The sequence below is a fragment of the Oncorhynchus masou genome, chromosome 28, assembly GCF_036934945.1.
Source record: "Oncorhynchus masou masou isolate Uvic2021 chromosome 28, UVic_Omas_1.1, whole genome shotgun sequence".
NCBI lineage: Eukaryota > Metazoa > Chordata > Actinopteri > Salmoniformes > Salmonidae > Oncorhynchus > Oncorhynchus masou.
The window spans coordinates 26,425,471-26,448,026 of NC_088239.1; the positions used below are offsets into that span (position 1 = coordinate 26,425,471).

General features: G+C 43.2%; 2 protein-coding genes and 1 non-coding gene across 17 annotated transcripts in view; 1 reads left to right on the forward strand and 2 right to left on the reverse strand.

The window, feature by feature from the left end:
• scrib (scribble planar cell polarity protein) overlaps nucleotides 1-4,947 on the reverse strand; it is a 98,858-nt gene extending 93,911 nt beyond the window's left edge. For all 11 annotated transcript variants that reach the window (XM_064941706.1, XM_064941715.1, XM_064941705.1 and 8 more), the window contains exon 1: nucleotides 3,706-4,947. In XM_064941706.1, the coding sequence (XP_064797778.1) occupies nucleotides 3,706-3,864 (159 nt within the window). In that variant the 5' untranslated portion in view covers nucleotides 3,865-4,947. The remainder of the gene's footprint in view (nucleotides 1-3,705) is intronic.
• A 2,113-nt stretch (nucleotides 4,948-7,060) lies between these two features.
• Nucleotides 7,061-22,106, reverse strand: LOC135517435 (poly(U)-binding-splicing factor PUF60-like). 5 transcript variants are annotated; one of them, XM_064941718.1, is made up of 12 exons: nucleotides 22,029-22,106; nucleotides 21,293-21,378; nucleotides 20,876-20,971; nucleotides 20,673-20,762; nucleotides 20,037-20,087; nucleotides 18,570-18,731; nucleotides 18,308-18,400; nucleotides 16,707-16,920; nucleotides 16,385-16,617; nucleotides 13,034-13,208; nucleotides 12,429-12,688; nucleotides 7,061-7,724 (listed from the first exon to the last, which is right to left on the reverse strand). In XM_064941718.1, exons 3-12 carry the CDS (start codon nucleotides 20,954-20,956, stop codon nucleotides 7,425-7,427), a joined length of 1,659 nt encoding a protein of 552 aa, XP_064797790.1. In that variant the 5' UTR covers nucleotides 20,957-20,971; nucleotides 21,293-21,378; nucleotides 22,029-22,106; the 3' UTR covers nucleotides 7,061-7,424. The 5 variants fall into 5 exon arrangements, with proteins under 5 accessions (XP_064797790.1, XP_064797791.1, XP_064797788.1 ...); XM_064941719.1 differs by lacking the exon at nucleotides 21,293-21,378 and having other exon boundaries at nucleotides 16,427-16,617; nucleotides 22,029-22,086; XM_064941716.1 differs by lacking the exon at nucleotides 21,293-21,378 and having other exon boundaries at nucleotides 22,029-22,086.
• On the forward strand, nucleotides 17,033-17,107 carry trnaa-ugc (transfer RNA alanine (anticodon UGC)). Its single transcript has one exon. It is a non-coding gene; the product is annotated as a tRNA-Ala (tRNA).
• Nucleotides 22,107-22,556: the final 450 nt, after the last annotated feature.

Genomic DNA, 22,556 nt, shown 5'->3' on the forward strand with positions numbered 1-22,556 from the left:
ATGTATATAGTATTGCTACTTCCACAACCTTTTATAAAATGGAACACAACAGTATCTTCGGGTAGAAAACAAATTACTTCTACTCATGATTAAAAATAAATTATGTTGTCATTCTCACAAGTTAAGCCAGTCCGTCCTCATTGAACGCAATTCAGTTTGCCCTCTTAGCAACCTACCGCTTTAGCCCAACTCACACTGAATAGTCAAACAAATGACAACTGTGAGGGCTATCCATATGGTGTAATTCTCAAATGAAGACTATTCCTACAAGCCCAAAACTGAGATGGAGATTTGGGCTAGTGAATCAAATGTGACAAGCCGCACGGCAGTTGAGTTTTTCAATAAAACGATGAGAAAACATCTCTATATGTAGTTACCATTGAACCCAACACCATTAACATTGCAAAACACCATAATCGTGGGTTCGGGACTTTTACCATTAGAAACCATAACATGGAAACCATTAGAACTGCTGTTGCCTAATGGTTTGCTTGTTCACCAGGAAATGGACCAATTAATACAGACCTTTTTGGAAGGGAATAAACCACAGAGGGGACGTTTCATGATTAAGCCTTAAATTAGTTACTAGATGCGGATATGCACTGATTGTTATTTTTGGGACTTCTGAATAACAAGCACACCAGGCACCATGGGCAAAATATGCCCCGGAAGGGCCAGTCCTACTGTCCATTTGTTGACAAAAAAATGGCGTCGTAAAGCTAGAAATGCCATAAACAGCTGTTGTCGCAGGACAAGGAGAGCCCAAATGAGAACAGGCGATCATTTTATATTAGAGAGTTATTTTATTGCTGGGTTTTCGCCACATTCATGACCCTGCATGGACCTTTGATGGCCCCCTCTCTCCAAAGCCCTCCTAGGACTGCAGGCAAGGGGAACATATGCTTGGTGTCTGCACGCAACACAGCCACAGACATGCGCTAGAGCTACACTGTCACACCATATTTGTCTCTCGGCTTAAGCCAGCGCTGTGAACAGGGGTCTATCGGTGTGCGTTAGCAGCCCTGATTGTATGCCTTCTGCCAGCCTCACGGCCCCCTGCACCACCAGGCTCACGGCGGCTGGGCTGAGTCAAGCAGGCCAGGCAATGCACCCTTGGGTACAGCAGCTTCGATCTGTGTCAGGAAACCCCAGTCTGCATCTAGCCTAACTAGCAGCCAGATTAAATATTAACAACTGGATGTCTGTGTGTGCTTTTGTGAGTCTTAGAGCTGTACTGAGCTGCTCCCCTAAACCACTCCCTCCTTATCCGTCTTAGTCCCTCCTCCAATGAACATAACCACATGTTTAGTAACAGTCATCCCTTGGTGAAGTCGGCACAAACAACCAAACACACGCCCTCTCGTCAACGTTACATCTGGATACAAACTAAAAGACAAAGTGTGAGAGACACGAAGACTGAGGTCTAGAGTGACAAACCAGATTGTAAGCACAATCCAGTAAAATCATAACTGAACAGAATGGCCTGGGACTCAGAGCACGACTCAAATGGGCTCAACAGAATGGTCTACAACTTAGCCCTAGAACTGACTGTTTTACAAGTAACTACTTACAATGGTGTTCAAACTCTTGCTAGGGATTTTGCATACTTCTGTTGTCTAACTGTAGCTCCTTATGACCTGGGATTGTGGACAGACACTACTGGTGCCTGTGCAACTTGCTACTCTCCTCCTCACCACCACTACTACTACATTAGCCATGTCTGAGAACCTGGCTCAGAACTTCTGAGCAGAAACCAATGACTAAAAAGAATGGTCAAAGCTGTCGATCACAAGATACCATTCATACCTGTGAAGACTCAATAGTGCATTGAAGCAAAATGAAGTCGATTAAGATGGCGTCTCGTGGAGACATAACATGTGAAGTTTGAGCTACTCCAGCGAGTGACATTGCAAGCTCTCAGTGAACCCCCTCTCATTGAGTAACTCAAGTTGAAGGCCGACCGGGGTCCTGCAAGCTGCTATTAGCAACTAAATTATCCTTAGAACTTCTTCTGTGTGCGATTTTAAAATAAATTGGTTCAAGGACATGCATCTGGTATATTAGAAGCAAAGATTGACATTTCCCCATTCACTATAATAGGGGATCCTGTTTTCTGCAAACAATGCCTGCAGTACCACAGTTGGCCTTGAATTTCTGTAGTTTCAATGAGAGGGGGCAGTTGTTATCCCCATGGCAGCAGCACATCTCACTCCCTCGTCCAGGTCTCTCACTTCACCAGCCCCACAGCACACTAAAACTATGGGTGACAGGGCTTTCAGTTGCAGGGCTCCAGAACGCACTTCCAGACCGGTGGAGGCTGCTGGGGGTGCTCATAATGGCTGGAACAGAGTAAACGGAATGGCATCAAACACATGGGAGCCATGTGTTTGATGTTGATACATTTCCACCGATTCCGCTCCAGCCATTACCACATGCCTGTCCTCCCCAATTAAGGTGCCACCAACCTCCTGTGTTCCAGACACTATTAGGGCTGCAGAGTCTGTCCTCCAGCTCAAGACCATGCTGTTCAGAAAAGCTCACTGTTCTCATGTCCTCTGGATCTGGCGACATCTGTATATAGCTTTGATTGTCGTCTAGTGTTCTGGATTGTATTTATTTTTTTGGTGCGACTTGGGTCTGATAAATGCGCTTTACAACTTAATAATAATTCATACTAATTATAATACATTTAAGTCGAGAGCGCCATTATCTCCCACAGCCATTCCCTTATACTGGAGCAGGACAATGAACACAGCTGCAAATTGAGACGCGAGTCAGGCAATTTGTTCCACCCCAGTGCTCTGGTGTAAATGAGTATGTTGCATGGCCAGAACCATGCAGCTCCCCTAAAATAAACAAGGAACATGCAAGCAAAGCCTTGGTGATTTTTAATGTAGGAGGAGTGTGGGTGGAGGAGGGAGACTCATTCCACAAACACCTCCTCCCTCTGTTACCAATCGGTCCATGCTAACCGGATTCCTTAGGACGTCCCTACCCCCATTGAAGTTGAAATGTAAAATGGTTAGGGCTATGGTAAGGACATCCCAAGGATTCCGGATAGCACTGACCGTTTCCAAGCCCACTGGACCATGCAGTTATTGCAGGAAACATAGTGAGGTGCCAGCCAGCTCCTTTCATCTGCTGAGTCCGTCTACACATTTGATATCATGCAGCACGCCCACTCCACTGCAGCATGAGCCTCCTCTGCCTGTGACTCCAACAGCAAGCATCCAAAGGCAGAAAGAGGCCCGTTTCTCCTCTGATTCCTACTCTCTGCTGTCATCAATGTTAAACTGAGCAGGCAGCCTCCTATCCCAGTTGCTTTGATTCCCATTGTCAATGGTTATACAATGCAAGAATAAGACACATCATACCTTTGTGTACACAGTCGTAACCCCCAGAATATTAAAGTATCTACAACATTCACCAAAGAGTGTTTGGAATATGAATTAATGACATTTAAACCACTTTCCAAATAAACAATGTTCTTCCTGCATTAGTTAGTTACTATGCTCAATTGATTAAATACTGATGAAGTTGACACATGTTCACAGATGCGTGACAGGCAGACAATCAAAACATCAGCCACCTGTCCCTTGGGAGTTTCTCATGGCTGCATGCCTTGATTTGACCGTGCATGATAATGATTTGTGGCGGCCAATATAGGCCACAATGTGTGCTTAATTATAACCACTGGTTGCTTACCTTGGGTAAATCTCTGAGTTGGTTGGCGTCGAGGAGAAGCTCTTCCAGACTGCGGCTGTAGCGGAATATCTCGTCAGGGACATTTTGCAAATTGCAATGTCGCTTGTCCACCGACTCGACGTGGCGGTTACAGCGCCACAAAGGGATACACTTCAGCATGTCCGGCTGCCGTATTGATTTGGTTGCCGGTGCTACTCAACAATCCGCATCGGAGAGAGAAACGGGGAACGGTTGTGGGGGAGGAGGGAGAGGAAATATCGACAGTGACAGATAAGAGTGGACGTCGAAATCCCGCTGCTCCCACGTCGATCCAGAGGCCAAAAATCCGGTTAAAACCAGGGACAGAATTAATTCCGATCGTCAATTGATATCCCAACTCCAGTCCTTTTCGTTGGCTCTCAGCGATTCAAATCAAACTAAAATGTGATTGATACATACAAATATAATAGCGAAAGTTCTTCCTTGATTGTTAACTTAGTATATTTTCATTAAAATGCCATCATACGGATAATCTAAAATAACAAACTACGAAAGTAAATGAACGTTTTAATTTCCTTACTTGTGCGACAATATTAAAGCAGCCCAGTCAGCGTTAGCTAACACTAGCCCATTTGTTATTTGATACAAGGAAGCTGGCCTGTCCAGCAAGATTGCCAACTAACTAGGCAAATAGTAATTGGTTCCTCGTTACGAATCTGTGTTCTGCTGCTTAATGCGAGTAGTCCCGTGTAAGCACACCGAATGACCTCTCGAAGGTACGTACGGAGATGGAACTCGTTTGTGTCGCGAGCTAGTCGCTAACATTAGCCACCTTTGTGATCTCTCGTGCCTCTTTAGGCTACGGAAACAAACTGCAATATAAACGACCTTAGGAATTCAAAACCGACAATTGGCAGTCTTTCACTAACTATTTGCACTGAAAATAATAACCAGAAGTCATAGGAAGCGTTTAAACCAACAAAATGTTGAACCCACAATATCAGCAACAGGATTATGTTCACTAAACCGGAGGTACCGCCGCTTTGTGGCAAGCTGCGCTCGTCTGGAGGGCCACGCAGGAGTCTGGGGGGATGCGGGCAACCTGTGTGGGTCTTCGGGCTTTTGTCTCGGTCTTCATTTAGCGAACAAACATAAGCTATTTGATCAAATACCGGTCTGAAGGAAACCTCTATAGTTAAATACTCCGCTGGGGAGTTTCCTCACTCTCCGGCCGGGTGTGTGGTGCTGTTGTAAAAATGTGGTGGGGAGTGCTAACCACGACCTTCCAGCTCCGCCCAGTGGCTCCTCCTTATTGTTGTTGTGGCTGGGTGTGCACGATTTACACCCCCCTTCAACTGACACCTCCCAAAGGTGCAAAGACGCACTTTCTACGCCGCTCATCTCATGGCGCACACATGTCTACCAAGTGCATACTCAACATTTACTTCATAGTAAGAGACATCCAACTACAGATAATATTGCACTATTTTTTATAATTGTGGATTCTTGGTTTTTGTAGGACAACTACCGCCCTCCACACGGGTATGACTGCATACGCCGGCCAGTACGAACACACATATACAGGAAAATAAAAATCAAGTGCATCCATTCATTCCTTCTCCGACTCAGCAAGCACCCAAAACTGCACATAGGTAATAGCGACCCCAAGGGGCTAGGAGGTATTGAATGTGCCTTTTAGAAGATGGTTGCCTTTAGATTCGTGCGAAACCGCCCTGCTTTGGTTGCTTATCAAATTCCCCCATCTAGCGGTAATGAAAGCAAAGTAGACAAACTCAGCCGAATTCAGCAAATGCGTAGGCCTATCGTAGATTGTCAAGAGTGCGCCCGCTGACAGGTAGACATGTAACCTCATTCATGCTTGCTGAGGAACACTCAACTCAGTTATCTTATATGGAGGTGGAGTTGAGTATTGATAACTATTCGCACGATTTGCTAGTAACATTGAAACCTCATCAGTCGATACTTGTAAAAATGTAAATTCTGAAAATGCTTACCTGTACCCATGTTTTTCTTGTACAACTACGGTCCTTCAGCAGGGTGATACAATTCATACTTTTATATACTGAAAAATATATATAAACACAATATGTAAAGTGTTGGTCCCATGCTTTACAAGGTGAAATAAGTATGCATAAATATGCATAAAAAAGGTTATTTCTCTCAAATTTTGTGCACAAATTTGTTTACATTCCTGTTAGTGGCCATTTCCCCTTTGCCAAGATAACCCTGACAGCTGTGGCATATAAATAAACTGATAAAACTGCATGATCATTACACAGATGTACCTTGTGCTTGGTGACAAAGGCCACTCTAAAATTTGCAGGACCTCCACATCCAGCTTCTTCACCTGCGGGATCTGAGACCAGCGACCGGGACAGCCAATGAAACAGAAGTTTTTCTGTCTGTAATAACGCCCTTTTGTGGGGAAAAACCTATTCTGATTGGCTGGGCCCGGTTCCCCAGTGGGTGGGCCTATGCCCTCCCAAGGCCCACCCATGGCTGCACCCCTGCCCAGTCATGTGAAAACCATAGATTCAGGCCTAATTAATTTATTTCAATTGACCGATTTCCTTATATGAACTGTAACTGAATAAAATAATTGAAATTGTTACGTTGCGTTTATATTTGTGTTCAGTATTGAGTACAACCAACTTTTTCCAAATTTGTGTTGCTTATCTGGAGAAGTAGCAGCCTTGACATATTACAAACTGAGATTCAATTGGCAGAAGCACACTTGTGTGTAGTTGAGCAACACAAATTAGGAAAGTCTGTTTTCGATCAATGTTTTGATTTAAAGTATGAATTTCAGCAACCAGCAGTTGTACAGGACAAACATAGGTACAGGTATAAGTTTTCAGAATGAACATTTTTACAATTACCAACATATTTTCATGCAACACTTGCAAAGATACAGTATAATTAAGCCTATTATAGGCTACAACCAGTCAATTATTCACCCTTGTAAAAAAAAGCCTCCAGAATCTAAACTTTAATAATAAAATAAGCTTTATGAAACTGGGAATTCCACAAGCAGAAACATTTTAACAAAATAACAGATCTCAAATGTGTTCAGTATCCATTTGCAATGCATGTAATTGATTGAAGCTCAATTTATAAAAATGTGGGGGGAAAAAAATTGTCCCAAACCCCAGTGATGCTGACAAAAAAACATGGTCTTCACAGCAAAGGTCAATAATTGCTGTCAGACCGTTTTGAAATAGCTACAGTATATTTAATAATCTTAGTTAACTGAAATGACCACGTTCTATTGAAATGTCAAGAAATGGGGAATATTAGTATTTGAAATAGGATTTTTCCTTCACAAAACACATAAGAAATTCACAACAGACATTCACATAGTTGAAGAATTTATTTGTGGGTAAATGGGAACCAATAGCTCTAAAACGATTTTAAAGAGTCCTGACAACTTAAAAATGGGGGTAACCTAATGACTTCTCAATTTGATAACAAAAAAAAAACTGCAAATAATACAAAATAAATCAAGTCTTCACAGTAGGTGACAAAACAAAATCCATGAGGTGCAAATATTATTTTCTTAACCAATCCCTCAAAAGAGACCATTAATAATATTAATATCAACATCAATAAAAAAAATTACAATTTAAAAAGAGGCCCAAATCTCTAGCAGCAGTGATAGTGGCTGAAGTGAGTTTGAGCAACGGGTATGGGATGGGTGTTGGGCGACCATTTCAGACAGTTTATGCGGAGAGGTCGCTACTGTTAAAGCGCTCTTGGTCGTAGACCTCCGCGATGACCTTGCGACCCCCAAACCAGCGGTCGTTGAGTGCCTGGATGGCCTTGTTCATCTCCGAGACCATGGAGAACTCCACAAAGATCTTGACGATGATCTCGGCATCCTCCTCCTCCCCCTGCTTCTCCTGGTAGATGATGACCCGGTTTACGGCACCAAACTTGCCGCACTCCTCTGTCACCTCGCCCTCCAGGTCGTCATCGATGTCCTCTGGCCCCACCATGTTCCGTAACACCATCACCGTAGACTGGGGAGGGGAAGAAGAGTCAATATGTATTCCTACCCAAATCGCACTACATTCAAAATAAATCTAAAATAAATCTACTTTTCAGTGAAAGTACTGCAACTTTTGTCCATTTTTTGCAATTAAACAAGGCAAATACAGTGCATTCGGAAAGTATTGAGACATTTACTTCTTCCAATTTTTACAGCCTTATTCTAAAATGGTTCAAATAAAAATCCTCCATCTATACACAATACCCCATAATGACAAAGCAAAAAAAAGAAATTGCATTTACATAAGTATTCAGACCCTTTACTCAGTACTTTCTTGAAGCACCTTTGGCAGTGATTAAAGCCTAGAGACTTCTTGGGTATGACACGACAAACCCGGCACACCTGTATTTGGGGAGTTTATCCCATTCTTCTCTGCAGAGTTGTGGTGCCAGGACAACAACCTCTCCCCCAACGTGATCAAGACAAAGGAGATGATTGTGGACTAATGGAAACGGAGGACCAAGCAAACGCCAATTCTCATCGACAGGGCTGTAGTGGAACAGGTTGAGAGCTTCAACTTCCTTGGTGTCCATATTAACAAACTTATTTTTCTTTCATCTTTATTTAACCAGGTAGACCAGTTAAGAACAAGTTCTCATTTACAACTGTGACCTGGCCAAGATAAAGCAAAGCAGTGGAATAAACAAACGTACAGTCAATAAAATAGAAAAAGTCTATATACAGTGAGTGCAAATGGCAATAAATAAGGTGGTAAGGCAATAAATAGGACATAGTAGCGAAGTACTTACAATTCAGCAAATTAACACTGGAGTGATAGATGTGCAAGTAGAAATACTGGTGTGCAAAAGAGCAAAAAAAGTCAATAAAAACAATATGGGGATGAGGGAGGTAGTTGGATGGGCTTTTTACAGATAGGCTGTATACAGAAACCAAGGCTTTAAGTCGTGATTGAACGGCGGGCCTCCGTGTCGACAAAGGGTGCAGGCCAGTTGGCAAAAGAGGTATTGTAGCTGGAGTAATTTTGTTTGCAAGCCAGGAGATGCGCCTGGCTGGCGGCTAACTAGTGCTAGCGTCAGGACAAGGGAGTTAGCCACTATAGCCATTTGGTAGCAGCGATGATCCGATGCAAAGATCCAGAGTTTACGGCAAGAATCCGGTGGTGTAGTGGATTCTAGTCGTGTTAGTTAAGAGTCCGGGAGGCATCAGCGGTGTTGCCGAGTGATCATAGGGTCCACTGAGCAGGCCCGGGAGATGGGCCTAGCTCAAGGATAGCTTTGGGCTGGGCCACTCGGTGGCAGCTTGCTTGCTGTGATGATCAGGAGTAATGGTCCAGGGCTTACGGCAGGAATCCGGTGTTGTAGTGGAGAAAAACAGTCCGATATGCACAGGGTTAGTAACGCACTGTGCAGACTGGCAATTATTAACCAGGCTAAAAGCGGCTGGTGTCTGTGCTACAGGTAAAGGCCGCTAGCAGTGGCTAACAATGACTAAATACCTAGTAGCTAATTAGCTGGTTTACTTCTGATGGCTAGCTTCTGGTAGAGGTCTAAAAAGTATAAAAATACCAGATCCGTATTACATTGGGTGAGGCGGGTTGCCGGAAGGTATATTTCATTTAAAAATGTTAAAGACATTGAAAATATATTGAAATATATACAAAAATATGAAAAATACAACATTTACACGGGAGAACGACAAACAACGTCTGCACTGCTACGCCATCTTGGAATCAGACTATCAGGGTCCAAACACACCAAGACAGTCGTGAATAGGGCACGACAAAGCCTATTCCCCCGCAGGAGACTGAAAAGATTTGGCATGGGTTCTCAAAAGATTCTACAGCTGCACCATCGAGAGCATCCTGACTGGTTGCATCACTGCCTGGTATGGCAACTGCTCGGCCTAGGACCGCAAGGAACTAGAGGGTAGAGCGTACAGCCCAGTACATCACGGGGGCCAAGCTTCCTGCCCTATACCAGGCGGTGTCAGAGGAAGGCCCTAAAAATTGTCAAAGACTCCAGCCACCCTAGTCATAGATGGTTCTCTCTGATAACACATGGCAAGAAGTACTGGAACTCCAAGTCTCGGTCCAAAAGGCTTCTTAATAGCTTCTATCCCCAAGCCATAAGACTCCTGAACAGCTAATCAAAGGGCTACCCAGACCCCTCTTTTACACTACAGCTACTATGTTTATAAGCTATGCTTAGTCACTTGAACTCTACCTACATGTAAATATTACCTCAATTACCTTGACTAACCGGTGTCCCCGCACATTGACTGTATATATAGACTCGCTTATTTTACTGCTGCTGTTTAATTACATTACATTTATTTTCAATTTTTTTACTTAACTGTTTTTTCTCTTCTTTCATAAAACTTCTTAAAAGCATTGTTGGTTAAGGTAAGGGCTTGTAAGTAATAATTTCACTGTAAGGTCTACATCTGTTGTTTTCAGCACATGTAAGAAATAAAACTTGATTTGAGATCTTCTCAAGCTGGGGAGATGTTAGATCGGGTTCAAGACCGGGTTCTGGATGGGCCACTCAAGGACATTCAGAGACGTGCCCCGAAGCCACTCCTGCGTTGTCCTGGCTGTGTGCTTAGGATCGTTGTCCTGTTGGAAGGTGAACCTTTGCCCCAGCCTGAGGCCTTAAGCGCTCTGGAGCAGGTTTTCATCAACGATCTCTTTACATCGCTCTGTTCAACTTTCCCTCGATCCTGACGTGTCTCCCCTCCCTGCTGCTGAAAAACATCCCCACAGCATTCGCTCCCGAGTGGCGCAGCAGTCTAAGGAACTGCATCTCAGTGATAGAGGCGTCACTACAGACCCTGGTTTAAATTCCAGAACGCATCACAACCGGCATTGATTGGGAGTCCGATAGGGTGGCGCACAATAGGCCCAGTGTTGTCTGGATTAGGGTTTAGCCGTCATCGTAAATACGAATTTGTTCTTAACTGACTTGCCTGGTTAAAGGTTTCCTCCAGACGTGACACTTGGCATTCAGGCCAAAGAGTTCAATCTTGGTTTCATCAGACCAGAGAATCTAGTTTCTCTTGGTCAGTCTTTAGGTGCCTTTTTACAAACTCCAAGCGGGCTGTCATGTGACTTTTACTGAAGAGTGACTTCCGTCAGGCCACTACCATAAAAAGGCCTGATTGGTGGACTGCCGCAGAGATAGTTGTCTTACTGGAAGGTTCTCCACAGAGGCACTCTGGAGCTCTGTCAGAGTGACCATCAGGTTCTTGGTCACCACCCTGATTAAAGACTTTGTCCTCCAATTGCCCAGTTTGGCCAGGCATCAGCCCTAGGAAAAGTCTTGGTGGTACCAAACTTCTTCCATTTAAGTGATGGAGACACTGTGTTCTTGGGGACCTTCAATGCTGCAGAAATGTTTTGGTACCCTTCCCCAGAACCGTGCCTCAACACAATCCTGTCTTGAAGATCGACAGACAATTCCTTCGACTTCATGGCTTGGTTTTTGCTCTGACATGCACTGTCAACTGTGTGACGTTATAGACCGATGTGTACCTTTCCAAATCATGTCCAATCAATTAAATTTACCACAGGTGGTCCAATTAAGTTGTAGAAACATCTCAAGGATGATTTTTTATTTTACCTTGAACTTGCCAAGTCAGTTAAGAACAAATTCTTATTTTCAATGACGGCCTAGGAACAGTGTGTTAACTGCTTTGTTCAGGGGAAGAACGACAGATTTTTATCTTGTCAGCTCAGGGATTCGATCTTGCAACCTTTCGGTTACTAGTCCAATGCTCCAACCACTAGGCCTATGGCATGGCAGGATGCACCTGAGACTCAAAATTGAGCTCATAACAAAGGGTCTGAATATTTATGTAAAAAAGTATATCAATAGTATAATATAATAGTAGATACAGTGCATTCAGAAAGTATTCAGAACCCATGACATTTTCCATTGTTTACATTTCAACCTTATTCTAAAATTTATTAAATACATGCGTTTTTAATTCATCAATCTACACACAATACCCCATAATGGCAATGAGAATAGGTTTAGAAAAGTATTCAAAATAAAAAAACAGATACCTTATTTACACATCCTCACAGCATCATGCTGTGGGATGTTTTTCAGCGGCAGGGACTGGGAGACTAGTCAGGATCAAGGGAAATATAAACAGAGCAAAGTACAAAGATCCTTGATGAAAACCTGCTGCATAGCACTCAGGACCTCAGACTGGGGCGAAGGTTCACCTTCCAACAGGACAACGACCCTAAGCACACAGCCAAGACAATGCAGGAGTGGCTTCAGAATGTCCTTGAGTAGCCAAGCCAGAGCTTGGACTTGAAACCGATCTAACATCTCTGGAGACAACTGAAAATAGCTGTGCAGCGATGCTCCACATCCAACCTGACAGAGCTTGAGAGGATCTGCAGAGAAGAATGGAGGAATTCCCCAAATACAGGTGTGCCAAGCTTGTAGATACATACCATAGAAGAATTAAGGCTGTAATCAATGCCAAAGGTGCTTCAACAAAGTACTGAGTAAAGGGTCTGAATAATTATAAAATGTACAAACATTTATAAAAAACTGTTTTTGCTTTGTCTATGGGGTAGGGGGGGAGAAACAATTTAATCTATTTTAGAATGAGGTTGTAACGTAACCATGGGGGAAAAGTGCAGGGTTCTGAATACTTTCCGAAAGCACTATATACACACAATCTTCATGTGTGATCTTACCTCTGATTTCCTCAGCAGTTTCTGCATGACCATGTGCCTGGCGCTGCTTCCGGAAATGCTCATGTGTTCTTGGTCGCTCAACATCTCCTGGCCTGTCCCATCCTGCAGCATCTCTTTCTCCTCCTGCTTCTTCTTCTGAAGCTCTTGTAGAGAGGGGTTGATTTGGGCCGGGTTGGTGATCACAGGCGGTGAGGCCAGCACAGGGTTGACCAGGCCCACCTGGGGCAGCACTGGCAGGTTAGGACGCACTGGTGTCACACCTACAGGGACATTCACACACACATCAGCCATACATAAATACATCTTCATTGATATGGTTTCTCCGAGAGAACATGGCCATTCATAGGAGTCAAAACCTGTTGCAATTTCATTGTTTCTCTAATTGGTCACATGTAAACCAACTGTAGTCAAGCTTTTTTTAACACATTCTCAAATGAGCAGGATCAGATGGAAAAACTACAAAAACTGGCTGACCAGATAATCTCACTCAACACAGTAGCATTGAGTAGATAAGATACACACTTGAAATAATTTTAAACGATCCTCTAACCCTCTAAAAAGATTCAAAACAGTGCACAGGTCAGTGGACAATACTCTGTACTCACACATGTCTCGATACACACCTGTGATCATTCCGGGGGCCTGGGCAGCCATGACTGCCTGAGGGATGCCCATGGAGCCCATCGGACCCATTTGTCCCATTTGTCCCATCTGACTCATTTGGCCCATCTGGTTCGCCCCGGCCATCGCCCCCAAGATGGACGCCCCGGTCACAGCCTCCTTGAGAGAGGGGCGGGACGCATTAGCAGGAAAACACAGTGAGGTTGCACAGTCAGACTTTATACAGCATGTATAGTGCTCTACTCTGCATTAGGGTTGGGGGATGTCCACCTTTGTCCTATCGTGATTAAGTACCCATAAAACATTGCGATATTCAATGATACTAACCCCCTACTGGCCAACCACCCAAAAGACTTGCCAAAAATTAAATTAAAAGACCGGTAAAAAGGACAACTAGCGCAAGCTCGCAGGACAGTCGGAGGCAAAGTCATTAATATTCTAGAGTTAAGTCAGGTGACTGGTTGAGTCTTCTTGGGTGAGTGACGTCACAAGTGTTTATCTTGTTCACCAGCATGAGCACTAAGCACTGAACAACTTGGGAAACCCAGCTTCAGCTTAATTAAGAAATATATTAAAGCCTTAGCTAAAGCTAACCAATCCATTTCACTGTCCGATCATTCATAAAACGAGTCCACTAATTGTTTTTGTTTTTTTATCTTTCCGCAAGCCATCTGTTGCTTGATATGAGCAAGTTCACACAAATGTATCAAATAATAGGTCATCCACAACTAGTTGGCTTGTAACATGTGTGGCTATTGGCTGGCCAGTCAACTTAGTGTATGTAAACTTCTGACCCACTAAAATTGTGATAGTGAGTTATAAGTGAAATAGTCTGTCTGTAAACAATTGTTGGAAAAATGACTTGTGTCAGGCTCAAAGTAGATGTCCTAACAGACTTGCCAAAACTATAGTTCGTTATCAACAAATTTGTGGAGTGGTTGAAAAACAGGTTTTAATGACTCCAACCGAAGTGTATGTAAACTTCCGACTTCAACTGTACATATAAATCATTCTGACGGGACATTTTGTGCTGCTTTATTGAAAATCTTAGCTCAGTCTACATTGTTCTTTCATTGTGTAAATTGTTCAACATCTATTGAAACTGCTATAGCCTGCATAACCTAAGGAATAGGTAACTTGCCGTGGCCCTCACTACAATTGTCAGATTAGTAGTGCCAAGCCAATATACAATATTCTACAACTACAAATTGTCAATATAAACTTCCACTAAACTCAACAACACTATTTATTACTAAACAGAACTATGACTACTGTTAACAGTGCCAGATATAGCAGTGAGGGTGTGTGCTTGCTTAAGCAGTCAGACTCCAGGGAGTAATTAGCTTCCACACCCAAAAGCACTGAACAAAAATATAAAACACAAGTGTTGGTCCCATGTTTCATGGGCTGAAAAAATAAATAAATTCCATAAATATTCCATACGCACAAAAAGCTTATTTCTCAAATCGTTAACAAATTTGTTTACATCCATGTTAGTTAGCATTTCTCCTTTGCCAAGATAATTCATCCACCTGACAGGTGTGGCCTATCAAGAAGATGATTAAAAACATATGATCATTACACAAGAGCACCTTGTGCTGGGGAAAATAACATTTTTTGCAGTTGACACAACACCGCAGATGTTTCAAGTTGAGGGAGTGTTCAGTTTGGCATGCTGGCTGCAGGAATGTCCACCAGAACTGTTGCCAGAGAATTGAATGTTCATTTCTCTACAACAAGCTGCCTCTAATGTCAGACCACACGTAACCATTTGAGGGGGGAAAAACTGATTCTGATTGGCCTATGCCATCCAAAGCCCACCCATGGCTGCGCCCCTGCCCAGTCATGTGAAATCCACAGATTAGGGCCTAATGAATGCATTTCATCTGACTGATTTCCTTATATGAACAATAACCCAGTAATATCTTGGCATGTTTGTGTCAACATTTGTGTTCAGTATATTTTACAGGAGCTTAGTATTATAGTACTTAGAATTACAAGGGAAGAGTGCCAGCCCTCATTTCACAGAGGATAAACTTTTGCAACTGTGGGTTGAGGTCATATCACAACAAGCAGACATGGCACAGCAAATGTTAGCAAACACAGAGCAGTGAACATAAAATACTTTATATTGCCCTGCACGGGTTCTGCATTATCAATTCATCAAATACTGTATTAAATTCTACCGCAGGGCACATCAAAATATATGTTAATGTGCACAGAAAATAGAAGATTCAGATTTATATACACATACATTATATTTCTATCTTTAGTATATTAATTATACTTATCACATTTTAACAAAAGGTCACACCTAGCTACCTACAGTGAGCTCCAAAAGTAGTGGGACAGTGACAAATATTTTGTTGTTTTGGCTCTGTACTCCAGCACTTTGGATTTGAAACGATACAGTAACTGAGGTTAAAGTGCAGATTTTCAGCTTTAATTTGAGGGTATTTTGATATCAGGTGAACCGTTTAGAAATTACAGCACTATTTGTACATAGTTTCCCTCCCCCCATTTTTAGGGGACCAAATGTATTGGGACAAATTCTCTTCTGTATTATACATTAAAATGTTTAGTATTTGGTCCTATATTCATAGCATGCAATGACTACATCAAGCTTGTGACATTTTTAGGATGTATTTATTGTTTGTTTTGGTTGCGTTTCAGATTATTTTGTGCCCAATAGAAATTAATGGTAAATATTGGAGTCACTTATTGTGACTTTCTAAACACTTCAACATTAATGTGGACGCGACAGTGATTATGGATAATCCTAAATTAATCCTGAGTAATGATTAGTGAGAAAGTTAGAGGCACATATATTTTTTTGTAGTTAGACTTGTCGCATCGCTGCAACAGGAGTCGCGAGAGCGCAATGGGACATGGACATCCCGGCTGGTCAAACCCTCCCCTAACCCGGACAATGCTGGACCAATTGTGCGCCGCCTCATGGGTCACCCGGCCGGCTTCAACACAGCCTGGGATTGAACCCGGGCCTGTAGTGACGCCTCCTCAAGCATTGTGATGCAGTGTCTTAAACCGCTACGCCACTCGGGAGGCTAGCACAAATATTTGTACTAGTTTAATACACATAAGTGACATTGTCCCAATATGTTTGGTCCCCCATGTACAGAAAGTGTTGTAATTTCTAAATGGGTCACCAGATTCGGGTGAAAATACCCTAAAATTAAAGCTGACAGTCAGCATTTTACCCTCAGTCATTGTATCATTTCAAATCCGAAGTGCTGAAGTACAGAGCCAAAATAACAAGAAAATGTGTCAATGTCCCAACACTTTTGGAGCTCACTGTATATCAGAGGTATATTTACCTGGAAGGCCAATAGATCCCTTTGGAAGGGAATCATACTTGCCTGGGCCGTTATCTTAGCGGTGGCTGCTGCAGCAGCCACGGCTGCAGCGGGCGGCAGGCCACCAGGCTGGGTGGGGGTCAGCATGGGCATGGGCGGGGTTACGGCCTTGCCCACCCGCAAGTACTGGCCCCCCAGGTCAAACAGGTTCATGGAGGACACTGCATCCAGGGACGACTGGGGCTTGTCATACTCTGCCAGGGAGAGGGGGAAAAGAGGAGTTAGGAGGACAAACACACAGCAACAGCACATCCTGAGGGCCGCCAAACGCCTCTCTGCTCACCGATGAAGCCAAAGCTCTTGTGTCTTCCTGTGGTGGGGTCCCTGGCTAACGTGCAGGACTTGATCCTCCCGAAGGCCTCAAAGACGCTCTTGATGTCCTCGTCTGAGAGGTCAGGGTGGACGGAAGCCACGAAGATCCGGTTGTAGGCGCGCGCCTCCTCTGCCAGCTGGTCGATGATGGGTTGCGCCTGACCAATGTTACCTGGCCGCCCCACCTACAGCACAGATACCAGCACAGGGCCAATGAGTGGGGTGTCACAGCCCACTGACCGAGCAACGCAACACCTCGAGCTCCAAAACCGAAGGAGACCATTTCTCTTTGCAATTGGTCCCGTGTGGCTCAGCTGGTAGAGCATGGTGCTTGCAACACCAGGGTTGTGGGTTCGATTCCCACGGGGACCAGTACGAAAATGTACCCAAAAGAATAATGTGCGCACTCACTACTGTAAGTTGCTCTGGATAAGAGCATCCGCTAAATAACTAAAATGTAAATCACAGCCCAATGTATTCTTTGCCAAGTTTCCACTAGCCTTGCTAAACAGCATCTTTCCACCAGGGCTTTCTGCAAAGGCTTAGGTAATACGAGTGATGTGAAACATGACAAAATTCACTATTGAGTAGAGACAACACCTTCTATTGACACTTCTTTCTTACTCTCCCCCTTTTCTATCTGGATTATAGAAACTGACAACATACCAACAACTCAGATAGTCACTTTAAAATCGTCACCTGGAAATTAGTTAGAGCGAAGATCACGTAAAAAAACTAAAAGGAGATCAAGAAAATAGCCTGTCTAGAACTCATGAAGATAATTCTACTGTAAAAGCTGCTTCACTCACTCAGGCAGTTTCGAACAACACTGAAAGGCCTTCAGCCGCAGCTCTGGCTGAGGATCAACTAGTGGAAATGCTTAAAGAATTAACAAGATAAAACCACACGTGTGGCTAGCACTACACTTTCTAGAGTAGTTGGAAGTATCTCCTCTAACTGTCCATCTATAGGCTAGTGTTTGGAGCGTCTCTATTAGCGGCTATGTAGTATATGATCTGTGCTGCAGGTGGGGCGGCCAAGCGACACCAACCAGGCGCAGCCCATCATCAGCACATCTCGGACACAGAGCAACACATCATCGTACGCTGCCCGGGCATCCTAGAGGAACTGGTCACTAAAACAATGTGGTGATGACATCATGGAAGCAGAACACAGCAGACATTCACAAAAAAAACACCCGCGCGCACACAGACATGCGCGCACACACACAAAACACACACGCACCCAAACACACACACGCATACCTGTAAATGAATTGACATACATACAAGCAAAGAAAGACAAAAGAAATGAGTGGCTTTAGATAACACTTCCATACAGAATTTAGAGAGACTACCAATTAGTGATTCACACAGAAATAATAGTTCAGTTACACGGAAGGAGCGAAATGAGGATTTCGAACTGGATCCATGCATTCTCGAAAGAAATGAAAAGAAAACAAAAAGGTTAAAAAGGTAATAGCAGGAGCACCCCTCTTTCCAGGGGTATAGAGGGGGTTCTGAGAGGTCCACTTCCACTGGGCCGGACAGGCTGACTCTCCAGGCCACTCACCTTGATGTTCCTGCCCCCAAGCATGACTGAGTTCATCTGCTCCAAAGCCAGCTGTGCCGCCTCCGGGATCTCATACTCCACAAAGGCAAAGCCCTGCACAGACAGTTACAACCATGGGACAACAGTCCACCGCATTACAGACATGTGCATGCCACATTCCCCTGTTGTGCTTCAGTTTCCCCTCACATCATTTAGTATAGATGTGATTCTAATCACATTGCAACGCTGTGTGATGTGGTTTAAGGGTGCTCTATACACGGACCTTGTGCTTCATTGTAACGGAGTCCCATGACATGTCAATGCTCTTGATGGGGCCAAAAGGGGCAAAGGCCTGTCTGATGGTGTCCTCCCCGAGCTCATAGTATATGGAGCCCACATACACCCGGCACATGATGGCAAGAGCACGCTGACGCTGAGCCGCCACCTGGTAACCCCGGAGAAAAACACACCATGATGTTTAGGGGGTCTATGAAAGCAAGAACACACAAAAATAAATCTATCTAGATGTGTATGGGTAAATTATTTTTTATATTGAAATGTAATTTATTTGTTTAATTCTGTATGGTGTTTGCTTTTCCCAACAATAGACGTACAGGCCAATGTCAGGGACAGACGCAATCTGGGCATACGCAACATGAGTCCCGGACAACGATTTTGCGACTAGCTACACAAAGATGAACAATTTGGTGAATGCTGGCACCCAAACAGCTACGTAATTTAAAAAAAAAATGTATGTTTCTCATTACTGCTTAATATGGGTGAAAGCACTGAAGGTGACATGAATGTCCTTCACTAATATTTGGCTCCTGAAACGGACCTGTAGTCCAGGACTGCATATAGCGTATATTGTGAAATTTCAACATGGCGAACAAATTAAATAAACACCTATATCAGTTGAATAGCATCCATTAAAAGCCTAAGGAAAACATTTTACACTTACGTCTCTAAGGGGAGTGAGGGATGGTTAACCACTGAAAGCAGAGTTTACTGGGTCCTTTCCTCAAGTATTTTTTACTTGAGCATAGCTGTTTTTACTATCACCCACAGGCAAAACTAATAACCTAATCTATTACAGAAGAGAAAAGTGATTTCCCCTATTACAGCATCAAATTTGAGATTGCCAAAAATTCCTGTTTGAGCAGTTCTCTCATCTTTGGTTATTGAAAGAGACTGCTAACCCTCTTTAGCCCCACACCAAAGCTGGCTTTTTCAGCTTCAATCAATGCAAAGTACAAGCATATTTACAAAGAAGACATGGACTTCCCCCATGTTAATTTTCTCAACCACCCTTGGATAGCCATTTCAGGCTAGTGTAAAAAGCCACCATACTGCTAAAATGCCCCGATGAAGTTTATATGTATGAAATGTATGAATTCATACATAACGTCCTAATATAAATCACTTTCAGTGTAAAAAAAAACAAAACAAAAAAAAACAAACTAATCAACAGCTGTTGCCACTAGCGGAAGTACTTCCGGGCATTTCTTCTGAAATGGTGCAGTGGGCATACAAACACGGCTTCATTAACCAGACTGAATTAAGCAGAAACAGTGTGTGTAAGAACTGGTCCCCCATAATTATTATGTTAAAAACCATGTCTTCTTTTGAAATATGAGTTCTTTGGTCAGCTGATATGGCTATGAGAGGCCAGAGTGGCCAATCAAAGAAGGGTAACTGTCCTTTTTAACAGGAATGCGAACAGAGAAAAAAAGTTTAATAATCTATTGACCGATTGTAAAGGTGAGAGAGGATCTCCAAAGCCCATTGTCACTGCTGCCATCTGAAAGACAGTAAAGATGAAAAAGGTGCTGAAAAGTAGGTTAGATATATATTTAAGCTTTGCTTTTTCAAATGTCATTGCTTTAATATACATCAGCTAGACACACATCCCCTAAAAGACTTTCAGGACTGATTTGACTTTCCCTCTGCAATCCCACCCACTCCAATCTGCCCCAAAGCATTTCACAATATTACCCCACATTCAAGACATTCAAAAGCACTATGTGGGACCAAGTGCAAAGCATTCAACATGTTTAACTAAGTCTTCATGTTGATCTTCTCCAGCTGAAAAAGAAGAGGCAGAAGCAAGAGGACAAACATCCCTATCCCATCACTGTAAGCAGAGAAATACACTTGTATATGCTGTAGTTGTGAAGGATGTTACTATTTTTTGTGGTACTGAACAATCAAGTATTGTTTGTAACTACAAAGTTACTAGGGCAGATGCTTTTAACTGTACATGTGATATTCCAAGTCACTCTTAGAAATAAGGCTAAAATTGAGTGTGGTTGGTGTTAAGGGAAGAACATATGGTCAAGAGGATGGAGAGTTTAGTTGCAGGAGTAAAGAATTCAGCACATCTCACCTGCAAGTTGGTGAGCTGCTGTTGCTGATGGGCAATGGTCTGCTTCACCAAGACACTCTTAATGCTCTGCTCCATGGCATATTTCTTTGCCTGGAGAAAAGTCCGCCAGCGTGAGAAAGAATCGTGGAACCGCAGGCAAATTGACTGATCTTAAGTCATTACGTATACACCTGTATTTAGTCATGCTTATGTAGTAGGCTCACCCTTTGTAGAGCCTCCTGCTGCTCCGGGGTGAGAGGCGGCAGGCCAAGCTTCCCACCTGTGCCCTGTCCATTCTCCATCATCAGAGCTGTCCCTCCCTGAAGAACCACAGCAGGAAAGAAATTAATACACATCTGAGCATCCTCGGAGACAGGAACACTTATTCATTGGAGAAATTGCCATGCACTGCACATTTGGTATGATGCATCTCTGTTCTTCTATGACCATCTTTAAGAGATTTGAGGTATAGAGATTGAGAATCATCACAGTGCATATATCATACTGGAGAAGCGGAAGCAGTTAATCTTGATTTGGAAGCAGTAATCTTGATTAGAATAGTTATAGACCTAAAAGCACAAAATCCGACCAGTCACCAGTGATTGGAACGCACAATGGGTGCGTAGAGATGATTTCCTTACCTACAACCTGATAAACGCTGGGACCACCAGAGGCAGGATAACCCCAAGGGGAAGAGTGATGGGGAAGCCTTAACAATTCAAAAAGTCTGAGAGAGAGAAAATGCTTTCAGACTAATGATAGCAGCTGCAAGGCGGTAAACTTGGTATCCTCCATTTGCACCGAGTGTTTGCCTAGGTAATTTCCTACCAATTTAGCTAGATAACTATGTAGCTAGTTAGTATATAATGCATAGTGTTCGTATAGAAGCAAGTACAAAGCTAGCTAAAGTTAGCTAAGTTCGTTGACTAACTTGATACACTTCAGTAAAGCTCAATTTAACGTCGGTTGGGCTAACGTTAGGCGAGCTATAGTCAGTTAACTAGCAATCTAGCTAAGCTGGTCGATGCATCGTTAGGCTAAATAACATTTAACCATTTTCAATCATGACTCGTGCATTGTAATTCCAACAATAGTCTGTCACACTAGCAGTTCGATCTGTGATTAGTTGGCTACAAATACGACACATTTAGCGATTGCTTTATTTGTGTAGCTAAATAGCATTAGCCAGGAGCATATTGTCGCAGTAGATAGCAAGCTTGCTAGCTAAAAGGCCTCATGCCTAAATTCAGGTTTTGTAAATTAAACATGGTTAATGGGAATAAACCAATAATTCCCAAAATAGATGTATACGCACAACTATTAAACAAAGAAAACAATAACTGAGTTCATATTTAACTTATTTAGCAAGCTATTTACCGCAATCTCCGTCACCGCCATAAGCACACCTTCTTGAATAGGCCCCGCCGTTCTTCTTCTTCTTTAAATTGAATTAGCGGATTGCGTCAAACTGTGAAGTGCATACACCGCCACCTCCTGTACTGGAGTGTGAGTCCGGTCACGGGCCACTGACTGTATCCCTATATAGCTATACAAAAATGGAAGGGAAAAGGACGGGGAAAAGGGAAGAAATATTGCCATATAAATAACAACAACTCAACAGTATTATGCTACTTGGCCCTATCTGATCCTACACCAGGCCCGGCAGCTTGGGAGAACGGCAAACCATCTTCAACCATCTTGTACACCCAAGTACTTCTCTGCAGCTGCCACCACAGCATCTATTTTATGTGATTTACATTCCATTTCTGCGGTACAGTGTATAACCATGGCTTTGAATGCTAAGAAGCCAACCTTAATGAAGCACATGGTATTCCTATTGCTCTCTATTGGCCTTGACCTACTCACGGGGAGCCTCTTAGGATGCCTTGCCCTGGACCCATCTTC